At 49.0% G+C, this 17,805-nt stretch overlaps 1 protein-coding gene across 8 annotated transcripts in view; it reads left to right on the top strand.

The window, feature by feature from the left end:
* The window catches only part of DPF3 (double PHD fingers 3), a 303,086-nt gene that overhangs the window by 208,265 nt on the left and 77,016 nt on the right, over positions 1–17,805 (top strand). For all 8 annotated transcript variants that reach the window (XM_053224665.1, XM_015071691.3, XM_053224668.1 and 5 more), the window contains exon 7: positions 12,328–12,465. In XM_053224665.1, the coding sequence (XP_053080640.1) occupies positions 12,328–12,465 (138 nt within the window). The remainder of the gene's footprint in view (positions 1–12,327; positions 12,466–17,805) is intronic.

Genomic DNA, 17,805 nt, shown 5'->3' with positions numbered 1-17,805 from the left:
CATGGTGGGGGGTAAGGGAAGTAGGCAGCAAGGTCAGGGCCGTCCAGGTTAGAGAGAGCTGGGTGAGGAGGAACGTGCACTGACTTTGGAGTGAGAAAAAGCCAAGGTCAAATTGTGGTTCTGCTGCTTGTTAGCTTGTTATCTGGGACTTTCTGAGAAAAATTCATTTTGCTGCTGGGAGCCTCCCTGTCCTCAGCTGTGGAGTGGGGATAATACTGGTTGGGAAAGGTATATGTGATGCTGTGCATAAAAATGCACATGATATGTTCCGAAGGAAGGTTTCTTCCTCCTTTGCTTGTTCCTTATTTCCTCTATCTCCAATAGAGTTGGAAAGATAAGGCTGATATCATAGAGATAACACCCCATCAGGAAAATTTCATTGAGTAGGTTGAGAGCACTGTCAGAATTCAGGGGAGGGAGTGGCCAGGGGGTGGAAGCTGGTATGTCGGAGGGTGTCTCCCTAGGATGCCCAGCAGATCTGTAGTGAATGAGTATTGACTTGATTTTGTTCTCTAGGGATGGAGGGGTATGTGTGGGAGTTGGCAGGTGGGTGGGCTGGGGGAGGTAATCAGTAAGAGCAGAAGTTTGTTGACTTATGTTATGGGCCTGGAATGTTCTATGGGTTTTATCTATATTAATTCTTTAACCCTCAAAAAAGTGCCGTGAGACAGATAGTATGATCATCTCCATCCTACAGATAAGGAAACTGGGGAGAAGAGAGGTTAATTAAGTTTCCTGAGGTCACATAGCAAATAAATGGCAGAGCCAGGATTTGATCTCAGTCAGCAATGCCTCCCTCCCTCCCCTGCAATGTCTCCTCACCTCCTGCATCACGCACTTGTTCTTGGAATCTACCTTACCGTGTACATACCTTTGTGTAGGCCACCTGTCCCGTTGGATGATAGCAATCTCTCTGTCTGTCTGTCTGTCTGTTCTTCAGGCTGGAAAGGGAGCCTTCAGAGGGCAGGAACTATGCTACATTCATCCTCTATCCCAGCCCCAGCACAGTGGTTGCTCCCAAAATGTTGATGAACGTGGGAGGCATGTAGCACGACAAGAGGGAGACCAGCTTGGCCAGAGCCGAGCATTTGGGTAGGGAGATTGGGGGGCACAGTGTTGGACAAGGGTACCGGGAATGCCAGACTGATTTGCTTAGAGGTTGGCCTGCCTAGTCAGTGGTGAACATGACGATCCAGACACATCTCTGGAAAGGTTAATCTGGAGAAGTAGGTGTTCAGGGGAGAGAGCCTAAAATGAAGCTTGACGGCTGAGAAGGAGATAGGAGAAGACATGAAGTCTGGGTGATGATGACCGCAGGAGCAAAGTAGGCAGGGCAAACGAGCAGGGCTTTATGGATGAAAACCCTGCAGAACCTGGCAGAGGACAGATAAGATGTGGGGCACGGGGGAGAGGGAGGCGGCAACGATGACTCTTGAAGTCTTGAGCTTGGGTCGTATAGGCATGAGGGAGGCTTAACTAGAATGTGCTAGAGGAGGAGGTAATTTTGGAGAGTGATGGGACTTTGACATCGGAGATTGTGGAAACAGGACATGTGGGCAGAAATGTTTAACACATGCTAATGGACATTTGTTTCCCTGAAAGAAGTGGGGCACTTACACCAATGTTGTAGGTGGAAGGGTGCCTACCTCAGGTAAGGGTCAGTGAGACATACTGGATGGGTCGGGACTCAGAAATAAAGCCTGCTCTGGGGTGCCTGGGTGGCTCAGTCAGTTAAGCATCTGCCTGGAGCCTGCTTCGGATTCTGTGTCTCCCTCTCTCTCTGCCCCTCCCCCTGTTCATGCTCTGTCTCTCTCTGTCTCGAAAATAGATAAACATTAAAAAAATTGAAAAAAAAAAAAAGAAATAAAGCCCGCTCTGAATCTGAGGTGGCATTTATGTCAGAGATTCACCCAGAGATCCCGAGGGAGAGCACACTAGCCAGATTCCCAAATGTTGGGGGGCTGCCATGCTTTATGGTAATATGTCTAATTTTTTTAACCTTTATTTTCCCCAGAAATGTTGACAATTATATTTATTACTTAAACGTTTACTGTATGATTAAAAGAAGGCTTATATTTTGCCCTTTAAGTACATTAAGGATATGCTTGTGTAGGACTCACTAGAATAAGAAATGAAGATACGGCCTCTACAAGGGGTGCCAGAAGATGGTTCTTGAATCAGAAGTCCAGGACTTGAACCTGCGGCCTCGGGCAGATCCCAAAACCTCTCTGAGCTTTACTTTCTTCTCCTGTCAAGTGAGGACAATGAGATTCACCTTAGAGGGTTTCCAAGAGGGTTAAATGAGACTACGCATAAAAACAATTAGCTCACTGTCTGTTTCATAATTGTGCTCAATACTTACTTTCTTTATGCCAAGCCAAGAAAGGATACTTATCTCACACCGAACTTGGGTCCCCAGTTCTGGTCTGTGCACCGGCCGTCGGAGTTGGCAGGGACCAGAGAAGCCAGGGAGCATAGCTAATGGTGGACATTGGTTTATGTGCCAGTCACTTTATAGGGATGAGCTCATTCAGTTCTCAGAGCACCCATCTGAGATGCGAACTCTTATCATCCCCATTTTCCAGACAAGCAGACTGAGGTTTGCAGAGATGAAGTACCCTGCCCAAGGTCACACAGACAATGAGCTGACCCCGGAAGGCAGGCCCCACGCTTTCCCAGAACTCTGTTACCCTGCTTCTCAGCAGGGCAGGAAAGAGTCCCACTAACACATTTAATGCATTGATTTTGGGAGTTTCTGCATTCTCTGCTGGGGATCCGAAATCAGGTTATACAGTATTTAGAGATGAAAGGCTTGTTGCTTTATCTCCGTTCTTCCTGTTTTTTAAAAGCCGGAGTCACATTCATATACCGCAAATTCCTAAAATAAGCAGAATGCCCTCCGTCCGTGGAGACACAGGACTTGCGAATCACTGGCATTTGGTAGATCCTGGCTCTGGGCTCCTTCCTAATACATGGGTCAGTGCCAGGCCCCAAGGAATGTGGCTTTGAAAAATCAGGATGTGACATCCCACCCCTATCCCATCCCCCTGTGTTTCTATCCGGAAGAATTCAGTTTAAAATAAGCACCAAGTGTGGCCTCGAAGAAGAAATGAAGCCACAGGAAGGCAGCTGCTGACCTGGCTTGGTAGGGGAAGGAGAGGGGTGGAGGCAGCCCTGGGTGGATCCTTAGGCTGCAGCCTATGCTGGTTTTGTATCGGAGGTGAGGGACTCATTGCTTCAGGAGGCCTACAGGCCTCAGAGAGCCCAGAGCAAACAGAATCATGAAGTGCTAGAATCAAAAGACTTCCAGATCATCTGATTCAACTGTCCTGTGTTACAGATGGGGAAACAAAGGCCCAGAAAAGTATGGAATTTGTCCAAGGGTGCACAGAGGGTTAGTAGGAGAGCCAGGGCCTGACCTGAGGCCTGCCGAGGGCCACCCACACTGCTGGCCTCAGGGCTTCTGGGAGAGGAGGAGTGGCCCCCCTGGACCTGCCCAAGAGGAGCTTCTTGGTGCCTACACGTTGCAGGACCTGGACTATTCTTACCATTTGAGCTCAGTGGAGCCATCACTGGCTCTTAGAGTAAGGCCTAGGCATTTAAAATAGAGGAGGGGCACCTGGGTGGCTCAGTTGTTTAAGTGTCCAACTTCGGCTCAGGTCATGATCTCACAGGTGATGGGTTGGAGCCCTGCGTCAGGCTCTGTGCTGATGGCTCGGAGCCTGGAGCCTGCTTCCGATGCTGTGTCTCCCTCTTTCTCTGCTCCTCCCCTGCTTGTGCTCTATCTCTCAAAAATGAATAAACATTAAAAAAAAAAACAACCCTCATGCAGTGTTAGGGTAAATTAAACGTGTACTTAAAAAAAAATAGTCACAGGGTCATCGACTTGCATGAGTATGCAAGTCTGATGTGGTGGCTTTTCGAAGTATCCCTGAGTTTTGTCCCAAGCTAAGGCATGGCAGGGCTTTTCCCACTTGGAGCTTCTCCCCACCCTGGGAATTGGTTGTAGGTGTTCCTCCATCCCCCAGATGGTTCTGCAGAGGGAAGCCAGGAAGGTGCAGGGAGCCCCAAACATCTATGAACCGGTCTGGCAGGGTAGGAATCTCCTGTCAAAATGGCCTCCTTTTTGTATGTGTCCTGGGCCCAATGGGGCATAGGATTCTACTCAGAAGGGCCGAATGGAAGAGAACTGGACGGCGGAATGATTAAGGAGGTGTGGGCAGGATAGAAGTGCTGACAAAGGGGAGGCGGAGCCCTTCTATCTGGGGTGCCAAGGAGCAGGGGGAGGACACGCGGTGCCCAAGACGGGGGGGGGGAGTACCTGTGCCAGCACGCTGCCCAGGCAGGGACGGCAGGGCACAAACCCCCATCTTCCTTCTTCTCACCCTCTGTCCTCTTGCCAGTGCCTCCTGCTGGCCAAATGCCATGAGAAGCAGAGGGCAAGAGGCCATAGAAGTCAGCCCCAGGCACTGGGAGGGGCGTCGAATGGAGAATCACTAGTGCACCTTTCAGTCATGTGCTTCAAAGTCAGGCAGACCTGAGTTCAAATCCTGGCTCTGCCATTTAGGGAGTTGCTTCGATGCCCCAAGACTCCGTTTCCTCATCTGTAAAGTGGGGATGACAGTCCTTATCCTGTGAGCTGCTATGAGATTCAATGTAGGACTGTGTGCCTACCTCGCGGTCTGGAAGTGTGATGCTTTGGAGGCATGGGCAGAAGACGGGCACTGCTGGGTCGATTTTACAGATGAGGGAGTCGGGCTGCAGCGAGAGGGAAGTAGCATGCTCGCGTTGTATGAAAGTGCCACTGGGCAGAACTGGGAATGAGATGCGGCCCGGTGACTCCCAAGGCCCAGGCTTTGTCTCTTGGACGCTCATCCCGTAATTGCTTTCAGTCGCTGCTTTCAGTCTCTCGGAAACCACTGGCTCAGATACCCACTGCGTGCTCCAAGTTGGGCTGATGAAAATGTGCCAGAGTCATTAAGTTATCAGTGGGGAAGGCGGCTGCTTCTCCCCTGCAGGAAGGCTTCTGCTGTCTGCTGCAGCCGGCTTTGTTCACACAAACTGCCCCTGATTCTCCCCCCCCACCCCCCGCCTCCTCCTCTGCCTCCTTGCCCCACTCTGCTCCCCCAGATAAGGAGTGAGTGGGGTAGGATTGGGGGGGTGGGGTGTGCTGCAAATATTCCGGGGCAACACTGAAGGTATTCATAACTCCAGACAGGAGGTCCTACCTGGAGACTCCAGCTCTGGATTGGGAAGTGGGCACACACTATTTCTGCAGCTTGACAGATGGATCCGCCCCAGGGGAAGGAGAGGGAGGAAGGCAAGCTGGACCTTCCTTATTGTCACAGCCGGTCCTCTCCACGAGCGCCGTGCCAGGAACACAAATCCAGGTGCATGCTTGCCAAGGTGAAAAGAAGGGCCTCAGGTTGTGCCCATGCAGGGTTGGCTGGTCCCTGGGGCGAGGGATTCAGAGGCGCGTGACGCAAAGGAGAGGGCCCTGGGGAAGGAGACTGGGGCGGGGGTGGGGGGGGGGATGGGGGCACAGCCCTCCCTGAATGCTTTAGCAGTCTTAGGGCTCGCTCTGATTCCGCACAGCAGAGAATTTCAGAGTGAGATTGCCGAGGAGGTAAAGGAGAGCAGATGGTTCTAAGACTTTATTTTCAGAGGGTATTTTCCCCACCCTCTTTTTCTTGCAACTCCATCACCCCTGACTTCAGAGGAGAAATGACTAGATACTCCCCCCCCCCCCACCCCTTTTGGGTTTCTTCCCTCTGCCGATCCGCTTTGATGGCAGTAGTGATAACAGCCGACAATGGCTGACACTTGCTATGAGCCAGGCACGGTTTTAAATGTATTCTTTCATGAAACCTCACAATGTGAAGCAGATGTGCTGTTGCGATCATCCCCATTTTCCACAGAGGGTGCTGAGGCAGAGAGGTTTGGCACCTCACCCCAGATCACACAGGCGGTTGGTAGCAGACGAGGCAGGGATTTGAATCCAGGCAGTTCAGATCCAGGGTGTCCTCTCACCCACCACAGAGAAACCGTCTCTCTGAAGGCAGGCCCGGCCCAGAAGTAGGGCCAGAGGAGTGGGTGGCACAGAAATGACCACGGCTGCGTGGTTAACTTCTCTGGCCAGACTTCCTGTGTTCCCCAGAGGGGCCTTTTACTGCCACGCAGGGCTGCTAGGGTCCTGTGTTCCACGCCACAGCTCCTGTCCTATCAGGGCTGTTGGGTTGGTTGTTTGGAGCAACTTAGTCCCTGATCTCTGGACGCCAGCCCTAGGTTTCCAGGACCAGGTACGCAACTTATGGGGCCCAGTGCAAGATGAAAAGGAGGGGCCCCTTGTTCCACGCCTATTTACAATTTCAAGATGGTGACAGCAAAGGATTAGCCCAAGTGTGGGGCCCTTCTGAGCATGGACCCTGTCTGAACGCACAGGTCACACGCCCATGAAGCCGGTCCATCAGTGTTTGGAGCATCAGGGACATAGAATAGAATAGGGCTGGGTTTTCCTTTTCTTCTAATCCAGTCAAAGTAGGATTTCCAAGGCATTTCTTTCCATCAAAACGTAGCAGTTTGATCCAGATACAATTCCACCAAAATAAATCTCAGAACTCTTTTGTCCCTAGGATGAAGTCATTCAGTGGCCTGGCACTTGGGTTAGAAGCTTCGTTTTGGGGTCAGGCATCTTGCTGTATTATCTCCAATCCCTCCTAACCCTGCCTTTTAGACTCCCCCTCACTCCTGCTCCCTTCCCGTTGGCCTGTGAGGCTGTTCTGGGATCTGCCCTGGTAGACAACAAGCCCCAGTCAGCCTCCCTGACCCACAGTCCCATCCGCCCCCCAGCCTCACTGGTGGAGCCACGCCGGAAGGAATGGTCTGTCAGCCCTGTCACCCCACCCCATTCCTCAGGAGCATCCTAGGCCTCTGCAGTCTTGTCTTGTCCTCCATGAGGCTGAGGATTCCCTCCTCAGCAGGCTGAGGTGGCCTCCTGGCTCTCAAATCCAGTGGTCTCTTTTCAGTCCCCATCTTTCTTGACCCTTCTTAGGCGCTTGACTTTATCCTGGCTCTGCCTCTGTGCCCAAGGCTACTCATCTGTAAAATGGGGACTTGGGTTGCCGTGAGCAAATTTACCTGAAGCACGAGAGCTAGCCTGGCCCATGGCACACAGTCAGTGGCTGTGAGCCGTGGCTGTGACTGGTGGTATCAGTGGTCCTGTCATCTGGAAAGCCTACCTCTTTAAAAAAAATTCTGGCATAATTTACATACGGCGTTATAATTAGTTTCAGGTGTACAATATAGGTGTACAACTGATTCAACAATTCTGTATATTACCCAGTGTTCATCCTGATAAGTGAAGTCTTGATGCCCGTCATCTATTTCACCCATCCCCCCATCCACCTGCCCTCTGATAACCATCACTTTGTTCTCTATAGTTGAGTCTATTTTTTAATTTGTTCCTTCTGTTTTGTTTCTTAAATTCCACACTTGAGTGAAATCATATGGTAGTTGTCTTTCTCCGACTGACATTTCATTTATTGTACCCTCTAAATTAATCCATGTTGCTGTAAATGACAAGATTTCATTCTTTTTTATGGCTGAGTACTATACCATTGTATCTATATATGCCACATCTTCCTCATCCAGTTATCTATTGATGGATACTCGGAAACCCTACCTCTTTGGCTTGTGTTGCTCCTTCAGGGCTGAATCTTTCTTAAAAAAAAAAAAGTTTCTCCTTCTCCACCGGATCCTTAAGATGCTGGTGTTTTCTGAGTTCTTTCCTCTGTCCACACCTTTCTTCTCTCTCTGCACGATCTCTCCTCCTCTCCATATCCCTCACTTCCACCCTGACACCTCCCCCATCCACATCTCTTTCCCCAGTTCAGGGTGTTCAGGGCAACCCCAGACTGAACTCATCCTCTTCCTTCTTTAAATCTCGTTTTCCTCCTCATCCTTCCATCCAGTTGCCCAGTAGAAACCTGGGTGTTTTTGTTGCTTCCCTAACTGGCACCAAGTGCCAGCCGTGAGTTGCCCCGTGCTGGTCATTGGGGATGCAGCAGTGTGCAAACACGGGAGGGCCCGCTATGCTTGCTGCTGGTGGGAGACACACATATCGATCCATGATTCGTCCTAGGAAGGTAACAAACTGGGATCCTAATTTTGATTGGAAAGACTTCCCTGGGGAAGGACATTTCAACTGAGATCTGAAGAATGATGAAGCATCATTAGGCAGATCGGGGCTGGGGAGCATTGTAGGCAAAGTGAAGAGCTTGTCCAAGGGCTTTCTGGTGAAAAGAAAAACGTTTAAGGAGTGGAAAGGCAATGGGCAGAAGGGCAGAGAAGGTGGTGGAATGTTGTGTCGGGTGAGGCTGGGGAGCCAGACAGGGGCTGGATGGTGCATGGCCAGGAAGGTGGGGGGTTACTATCAGTCTTTCTAGGCTCCTCCTTGCAGCTTATACCCACCCCTTTTCACCAGATTCCTTCTCTTTAACCCCTCTCCCATCCTGAAATCCTCATTGTTCACACATAGAAAATTAAAATAGCCTCTTGCCACCTTCAAATCCATCTTCTGTACTGTAGTCTTAAGTGGGATTTCCAAAATGTAAATCTGAGTAAGTCGGTCCTCAGGCTACAATCCTCCCCTGGCTCCCTATTTTCAGGACCAAGTCCTGCCCAGCTTTCTGGCTTGTTAGCTCCCTCACGCCACCCCTCCCCCCACCTTCCGGCGGGCTGTTCCCAAAGTTAGGCAGCCTGCGCTTTGGTGCCTGAGTGCCCTTGCCTCCTTTGTCTGTATGGTGATACTCTGCTACCTTGCAGGCCACAGCTCACCCACCACCTCCAGGAAGCCAATCCCCCACTCCGAGGCCGCTATGCTGGCCCCGCCTCCTGCCCGCGCGCATGCGCACACTACATTTGTTCCACCTCCCTCTTTGCATGTGGATGTGTACATCTTCTCTGCCAGCCTTTGAACTCCTGGCGGGTGGGGACTGTGGCTCCTTTACCTTTGTCCTTCTCATGCCACAGGGCTGGACACATATTGGATGCTAAATACACGTTGTCTTGAAGACCTGGTGATGAAGGAATACCATGGTATAAGCAGGTGGTGAAAAATGACACTCCATCAGGAGAGCCCTGTGTATAGGGACGAGGGTTAGGAGGCCAGGTTTCCATGATCTCCACGTACTGTCTGGTTCTGTTTCTTCTAATGACCAAGCGCAAGTCTCACTGTCCCCGCCTGCCACTTCTATCCATTCCAAAGGGCAGGTGCACCAGGGTGGGCAGAGTCAAGCCTAAATATAGTCAATCTTCTAGCAGAGTGGTTCTTAGACTATAGAGTGTACCAGAATCACCTGGAGCGCTTGTTGAAGCAGAGATTTCTGGCTGCACCCCCAGAGTTTCTGATTCAGTAGGTCTGGGGTGGAGCCCAAGAATATGCATCTCTAACAACTTCCCAGGTGATGCTGATGGTGCTGGTCTGGGGACTACTCCTTGAGAATTTCTTTTCTAGCAAAAGGATTTGCTATAAAAATAATTACTCTCTATGGTGTTGGGAAAGGAGATACAGGAAGCTTTTTGCTTGGGTTTGGTTCTATAGGTTTAAAGACTTATTAGTATGAGATTAATGTGGATAGGTGGATCAGATTCTACACGCTTCCCTCCTCCCCATCTCCTGGCTTTCCCACAAAGTGTTTCCGTGTTCATTCATCAGCTATTCAACGAATATGTTTTGAAGGTGTAATACGTGCATGGCAACATATGAGGCAGAGTTGTTGCTGTTAAGATGAAATTAGTATGAAACCGTCCTGAAGAGAAGTCCTCTGGTATAGACATAACTATAATTCAAGAGATCAAAGAAGAAATGCCCACTCAGATGGGTAGTTCTTTGCCCAATCAGCGGAATTGTCCCAGGCATCTAGTTTTAGTGGGGACAAAACAATTTTATAGTGAGACCACATGACTGTGAAGATCCTGAAATTCTGGGGGCACCTGAGTGGTTCAGTCGGTTAAGCGTCTGACTTCAGCTCAGGTCATGATCTCATATGGGCTTGAGCCCCATGTCGGGCTCTGTACTGATAACTCAGAGCCTCTGGAGCCTGCTTCAGGTTTTGTGTCTCCCTTTCCCTCTGTCCCTCCCGGGCTCGTGCTCTGTCTCTCTCTCTCAAACATAAATTAACGTTAAAAAAAAAAAAAAGATCCTGAAATTCTGTGATTAAGGAAGACAGTGATAATTGACACAACATGGCACAAATGCTGTGGAATTTGTAGCAAGGGGTCCCCAGAGTCAGCTGAGGCCTCCTCATGTAAATACTGATACTATTGTCCTTGTTTTTAATAAACATGTATTCTTCACCAACAGTGCTTGGTTACTTAGTGGATTTCTATCCGATGACCCCATAATTTGCTGTTTATTGACCTCAGATCATTGAAAAGGTTGAATAGAAAAAGCCACAAGCAGGCCCAGAGTGCGCCTCGGGGCCTCTTTAGGTCCCATTGCCTGTGTCAAATGGAATTGAGATGTGTGGTGTCATTTTATTTATTTTTTTGAAATATTTACGAGAGACAGAGAGGTGGGGGGGAGGGAGAGGGAGAATGTAACTAGCCAATTGTAGCACTTGAATTTATAGTTAGGTCACCATATAATACAGGTCACCAACTTGAATTTCAGACTCTCACCTTTTTAAGAAAGTCCAACCAATTGCTGAATTCCATTGTATGAGGTTAAGGGTCAAAGTCCCTCTTTTAGGAGGGTCGAGCACTTAAGATGTGGCAGACCAAGCCGAAGCCCCTAGCCCCTCGCTACCATTAATTGAGCATCTGTTATGTGCTGGATACTGAGTGAGATACTTTACATACATTATTTATAATCCTTCAAGGTAAGTAGTACTATTATCATCTTCAGATAAGAAAAAAGGCACAGAGAGATTATGTATCTTGTCCAATTTCACACAGCAAAAAACCTCAATTCATTTCTGGAAGTCAGCATAACCATAAAATTGAAACACGGTAGAAGATAGGTCAAAAATTATAGATCTCATCTCATCTGAGTATAGATCAAAAATGCAAGATTAGAAAATAGAATGCAGCGGTATATCAAATAGATAATACACTCTCATTCTAGGAATACAAGAATGGTTCAATAATAGGAAACATTAGGAAATCAACAGAATTCACCATATCAACAAACTGAAGGAGAGGCGTATACTAGTAGATGCTGAAAAGGGTGGCTGATCAAATTCTCCTGTAATAAAACTCTAAAACAGGAATAAGAGGAACTACCTAAATTTGATAAAGACTAAAAATTGGCCACATGTGTCATTGTAAACAGTGAACCACTAAATCCAACTTTGTTAAAAGTGACGGTGGTCTATTGTTAAGTTATTTAGCTGGACTTCTGCTTCTCAAGTACTGGGCAGCCGACCAATGGAAGTACACCTCTCTTCTTCTGGGCCCCACGATGCCGTATTTATGTTGCTTGGTGCCTTTGTCTCAGACTGTCCATGTGAGAGGTAGTGCTTGCGAGGACGCATTCCTAGATTTTGGGGCTCAGAGACTTCCTGGGGCTTCAAGAGCACAAGCTCTCAGATGCCACCTCTACCAATGATGCCTTGGCCTTGTGGTTTTCATGGCGGAAGTGGAATGTGGTTTTCTGGCACAAAATCACTGCACGATACATCAAAAATATCCATATAAAGCTTTTGTACTTTACAGAGTTTGCCACAGCGTAGTGGAAGCAGTACTGCATGGGAATCCAGGAGACCTGGGTTTCTAGTGGCTCTGCCACAACCAGTTATACGTTCCCAGCCAAATCATTTAGTCTTGCTGGGCCTCACTTGCCTCATCTGTGCCATGGGATGCTGGACTGGATGGACTACCAGTGCTCTTTGACCTCAAAGTTATAATAATCATAAACCTTACCATGTGCCTGGCACTGTTGTAAGTGTTCTGCATAGAGGTTAACTCATCACAGCAACTCTATGAGTTCAGTACTATTATGATTCCCATTTTGCCTCTGAAGAAACTGAGGCACAGAGAGTGTAAATGACTTGACCAGGGTCTCACAGATAGGAAATGATGGAGCTCTTAAATAGTTCAACTTCCATCCTTTACTTCTCTGGTTTTTCTTTACCTGGGCCCATGTTGTTCATTGTGGTGTTTGTTTGGTCCAGCGGAGTTAAGGTTGTTGAGGGTGGGAGACGCTTTTTAAGGGAAACCCAGCTCTGGGGTAGATGGATGGGAGTCACTGCCTGGGAGAATGATGGCGATGGCTGCAGACGTTGCTAATATTTGCCCTTTTCCCTCTTCTCCTCTTTTCCTGTCTAGTCTGTGGCAAGCGCTACAAGAACCGGCCAGGACTCAGCTACCACTACGCTCACACTCACCTGGCCAGTGAGGAGGGGGATGAGGCTCAAGACCAGGAGACCCGGTCCCCGCCTAACCACAGAAATGAGAACCACAGACGTGAGTTCCCAGTTGTTGGCTGGGGTAGTGATGAAGTGGGGTGGGGCAGTGATGAATTGGGTGGGCAGGGCTGTAGAGTGTTCTCTTCACCTCTGGTATCTTTGGTGGCACCCACTGATTGGTTTCAGTGTCCTGTGGTGACTTGGCTGTTTTAGCCCAGCCCCAGCTACCCCATGGGCCATCTAAGCCCCAGGTTTAGAGTAAGCTGGGCCGGATGACGCACCCAGTTCTGTTCCCAGAGGAAGGAGATGAGCGTTAAGGTACAAGGGAAACATCCTCACCTGGCCATTGTCAAATGCCAGACCTATCCCTCTTTTCCCTCAGCTCCAGCAGTTTCGTTCACAGATACCACCCTGACTTGGGCATAGCCCTTGGGTATGTCAATTCAGATGGACATTCTAAACATCTCCTTGGCCACCAAGAGATGTGGGATAGTCTTGATTTATTGCCTTGGCTGTTATAAGGGTCACAATTTTGGTTCAGGGCTCTCCTGTCTTAGAAAAATAGGACCCTTGAGTCTGTATGCTTTCCTTGAGCACTCCATTAGGACGCATAATCTGGGGACACTTGTCAAAAACTCAAAATGGGGTGGCATGATGGAATCTTTAGGACTTGCTTCAAGATATGGGTCATTCTAAGATCATTAGGTGAAGAATAATTGTGGACATGCCATGTATTTGGTATTTTGTTCACAAGATTTTGTGGTAGGTGGTCTTAAAGTGAACAATTCAATGTAATTAAAGGGATCAGACCTTAAAAAATATCCAGACTCTAGGATCTGAGGGTGACTCCTGTGCATTTTAGTCAATCAACTTAGTCAACAGATGTCCATCAGCTGCCTTCACCAAATATTTGAACTAATTAACATACTTTGGCCAAGACCTTTCTTCGGATTCATGTTGGTTTTGCTAACCCTCACCCTCCTTTCTTCCTGTAACATGGCCTTCTGTATTAGTTTGCTCGAGCTGCCGTAACAAAATACCACAGACTGGGTGGCTTAAGGAACAGAAATTAATTTTCTCGCTCTTCTGGAGGCTGCAAGTCCCAGATCAACGTGTCATCAGGACTGGTTCCCACATAGGCCTCTCTCCTTGGCTTGCAAGTGTCTGCCCTCTCGCCCCCTCTTCACGTGGTGGCCCCTCTGTGTTCCTGTACCCCTGCTGTCTCTTTGTGTGCCCAGATTTCTTCTTGTAAGGATACCAGTCAGATTGAATTAGGGCCCACCCTAACTTGATCACCTCTTTAAAGGCCCTCTCCTTGAATATAGTCCTATTCTGAAGCATGAGGAGGTGGGAGTTAGGGCTTCAACAGATGCATTTTGGGGGATCCAATTCAGCCCGTACGCCTTCTTTAATTCTTACTCATTTGCAGGATTCAAGTCTTTCATGCATGTGACCGACCTTTATTTTCTTACCTGCTGTTGTCATCTGGATAGAACCTGGAAAACCCAGCATGAGTGTCTGACAGAGCGTCTCCCCTTGCCAGCTTCTGAGTAATGCTTAGCGCTCTCTCTCTCTCTCTCTCTCTCTCTCTCTCTCCTCCCCAGGGAGAGGTTCCCTTGGTCCAGTCACACTCATCTTTCAGAAAGGAACATGCACAGGGCAGCTGGCATTTGTGTCTCCCCGTCTCTCCTCTTATCCCTTCTCTGATCTAAGTGGCCCAGGCGTACCTATTGTCTCCTACCGCAAGGAGGCCAAGAATGAGCTCTTTCGATTTGGGTCGCTATCTGGAAAGTATTTATTAGCCACAGTTGCTCTCTCTGAAGTATTTGTTAACTTGGTATTATTTCCCACTCCCCCCAGCGCTGGCTTATCTTCTTGACATCCCTTCTCAAATGTCAAGCCATTTTGTCCTTGTGTTGTGGTTTTTTACTCACGCTCTAGGGTTCGGAATGCTTCTCTTTCGTCTGTGTCTCTTTTGTGTGTGTGTGCATGGTGATGGCAACAGCGGAGGAAGGTTCCTCGTGGTCCCCCCAGGTACGCTGCAGGCCCTGAGTGGATCAAGGAAATCTCTTCCTTAGCCGTCCCTGCCATCTCCCCGATGCCCCCACTTGCTCGCTGTTGACTTCCAAGATGGGCACTGCCATAGTTTCCTCTGTCCACCAGGATCTCCTTGTGTACTCTTGTGAGTCGGTGTCTTCTGTCTCCTCCTGTCCTCTCTGAGAGGCCAGATGGCCATGCTTGGTCAGGAAGCTGAGTCTTTCCTCCTCCTAGATGGAGATGTGTCCACAATCTGGCTGTGCGTTCTCTCTGTGGGCTTGTCAGTGAGCCTCTTGGCTCTAACTCCCATCTACCCTTCTCCTTGACACCGGCAGGTGACAAACTGAGTCCTTCAAAAAGGGTCATCTGACTACCCAAGGGTTTTAAGCGGCATAAAAAAGAGTAGCTGTCCCTAGGCTCATCTGGGGCCTCCTTACACGAGGAAGGTTCCAGAACCACAAACACCTTTTCAACAACATCTCTTCACAATGCCTCTGAGAATTCCGTGATTAAATCCAGTTTTGCTAGCGAGGAGGAGGAGGGTGTGGCGGGAAGGCCCTTACTGTCCACAGAAGCCATCCCTTCCCTCTTCTCCAATTTCTCTGAAGAAATCTAAGAGGCAGCAGCTATCCCCAGGTTCTTTGCACCACGCACGCCACCAATCTGTTTGCTGCTCCGAATGTCTGCTCTGTTCCCTCCCACATTCCCCTGGTGAGCAGCCCCCCAACCACTTTCCCGTGAGCACTAATTGCCAGCATCGTTAATACCCAGTCATTAGCTGCTCCCACTGTTTGGGGGTGGGGGTGGGCTCCCATCCATCCTGCCCCTAAATGCCACTGGGGCTGCGTGGTGAATTGAACGTGACAGTGTCTGAGGTCTCAGCTTTGTGATCCTCCCTTGGCGAGGCTTTTGGAGTGGGGGAGGGAGGCAGGAGAGTTTAATCCAAGAGGCTAATCTGCAGATCCCCTAGGAAAAGTTCTGGATGCCAGCGAAGTGGGAATGCTGACTTTTCCCTCTTTAGCAGAACTGCAGGGTGGCCCAGCTGCTTGTGAGCACACACAGGCCTGTGGGGAAAACAGCCCTACAGACTCCGGAGTTTTCTGTGGCATGGGCATCTGCGTTTGTACCACCTGCAGCGGTAGAGACCTTTTGACTTTGGTCCACCTGCCGTCCCTTGCCGCACCCCCTGACTGTGTCTCCAGCCAAGCCATTGCTCATGCCTGTGCCTGCCGCTGCTGAAAGGGCAGAGCGGAGTGCTGGAGCCAGCACTGACCTCCCCTCACCCCCCAGCCCCCAGCTGCCCTGTGCTGCCAGCTCAGCAATTGACTGCCCCCCACCCCCCACCGGCTGATGTTCTCTCGCCTTTGTTCCTCTCCTAGCCGCTCATTTTCTCCTGAGTATACACTTCTTGTCTCTTCTCTAGGATTGTCCCCTTTCCTTCATGCCTTTGTCTCTCTGCCCCAACTATAGGTAGCCCTGAGATGCTTGGAGCTCCAACATTCACCTTGGCACGTAGTACTTTTCTGTTGGGGTCTTCCCCGCCTAAGCGGCCCCCCCTTCCCCTCCCCATGTGAGGCTGGATTCTTCTTTCTTCTTGCATTTCTTTGATCACCCCCGTCTGCTTTCTAAAACCGAGATCACTGTGTGTATGTATGTGTGTGTGCACATATGTGCGTGTACATACAGGTACACACACACACAGACTACATGTATATGAGTACAAGGAGGGAGTGCTTGGGCAGGTTGGGATTCCATGTGGTGCCACTCAGAGGCGTTCTTTTGTGGGGGCGCCTGGGTGGCTCAGTGAGTTAAGTGTCTGACTCTTGATTTTGGCTCAGGTCATGATCTTGCAGTTTGTGAGTTCAAGCCCCGTATCGGGCTCTGTGCTGACAGCATGGAGCCCACTTGGGATTCTCTTTCTCCTTTTCTCTCTGCCCTCCCCCACTCATGCTCTCTTTCTCTCAAAATAAATAAATAAACTTAAAAAAAAAAAAAAAGAGAAGCATTCTCTTTTGACTTGTGAAAGGTACCTGGGTAAACAGCCCCAGTGGGGCCAGGGTAGCAGAGAGCACTGGATTAGAATTCAAAACTCTTTTGACCCATGCTCACAATATCAAAACTCTTCTTGACTTTCCTTTCATCTTCTATGCAGAGTGAGAATCTACTAAAGATGATGTTTTCAAGGTACTTTTCTGTGAGGTGGGGTGGGGGTGGGCATTTACGAGGCTCTGGATTCGAATGGAAACGCTGTAAATAACTACATTCCATCTAATACATTCTTCTGTCTGTCCATCCATCCATCTATCCATCTATCCATCTATCCATCTATTCATTGGTTTAGTATCGCTGTGCTAAATACTGTCTTAATCCCTGTCCTCGAGAGCTCACAGTCTTGTGCAGGAGTGTGTAATGGAGTACATATAGAATTGTGAAGGGCAGAAGGTCAAGGGCACAGTACACTTTCTACCCCTTACGGCAGTGGTGCTCCAGGTGTGGCATCAGCATCACCTGGGAACTTGTTGGAAATTCAGATTCTTGACTCCAGGAGACCTGAAATAGAGAGGTGGGGCTCATGATCTGTGTTTTGGAGAGCCCTCCAGGGCATTCTGGTGCCCACAAAAGCTTGAGAACCACTGCATTAGGGGCTTTGCAAAGGCTTTGCTGAGAAGGTGACATTCAAGTTAGCTCTGGAAGAATGAAGAGGAATTTCCCAGGATGGGGAGAGGGCTTCCCAGGTAGAGGCAAAGGCAGGGGGCATGAAATAGCATGATGCCTCAGACAAGGGGTAGTAGTCTGCTCTGACAGTGGCATTGGAAGAACGGTGGGAAAGTGAGCGGGAGCCACCATTGGACGTGACTTCTATGCCAAGCTGTGTAGCTGTCATCCTGTATGAAAAGGAGAGCCACAGTAGCAATTACTAGAAGGCAAGGACAAATGATTTATAAAAAAATTTTGTTTGGCATATTATTAATTGTCACATGGAACATCTCTTTTACCTAATAGCGTAAGTGAGTATAAAATGTTCTCTATGCCATACTTGGAGCTCCTACGAGGAAAGTGCTTTTTAAAATATGGATCTATAAAATTTATTTCAAGCCTGTTTCTCAGGTCCGTGGAATGGAACTTGGGTTGTCCTGGGTCCTTGGAGGTCTCAGTCTTCTGCATAATGATGGTGTGCCTGGCACATAGCTGGGCTTTCAGTATCCGTCAAGAGCAGAAAAAGCCCCACCCTAGCGCGCCTTTGGAGGGCATGTTGTACCGTGTAGAACTGGAAGAGGAGAGCTGAGTTGATTAAGGGTAATGCCGGCTGATTAGATAATCTGAAAATTAGTCTGATAATGTGCAAATTACCTAAAAGAAG

The sequence above is a fragment of the Acinonyx jubatus genome, chromosome B3, assembly GCF_027475565.1.
Source record: "Acinonyx jubatus isolate Ajub_Pintada_27869175 chromosome B3, VMU_Ajub_asm_v1.0, whole genome shotgun sequence".
NCBI classification, from domain to species: domain Eukaryota; kingdom Metazoa; phylum Chordata; class Mammalia; order Carnivora; family Felidae; genus Acinonyx; species Acinonyx jubatus.
The sequence above is the reverse complement of the archived record's forward strand: the minus strand, read 5'-3'. Positions and strand labels throughout refer to the sequence as shown.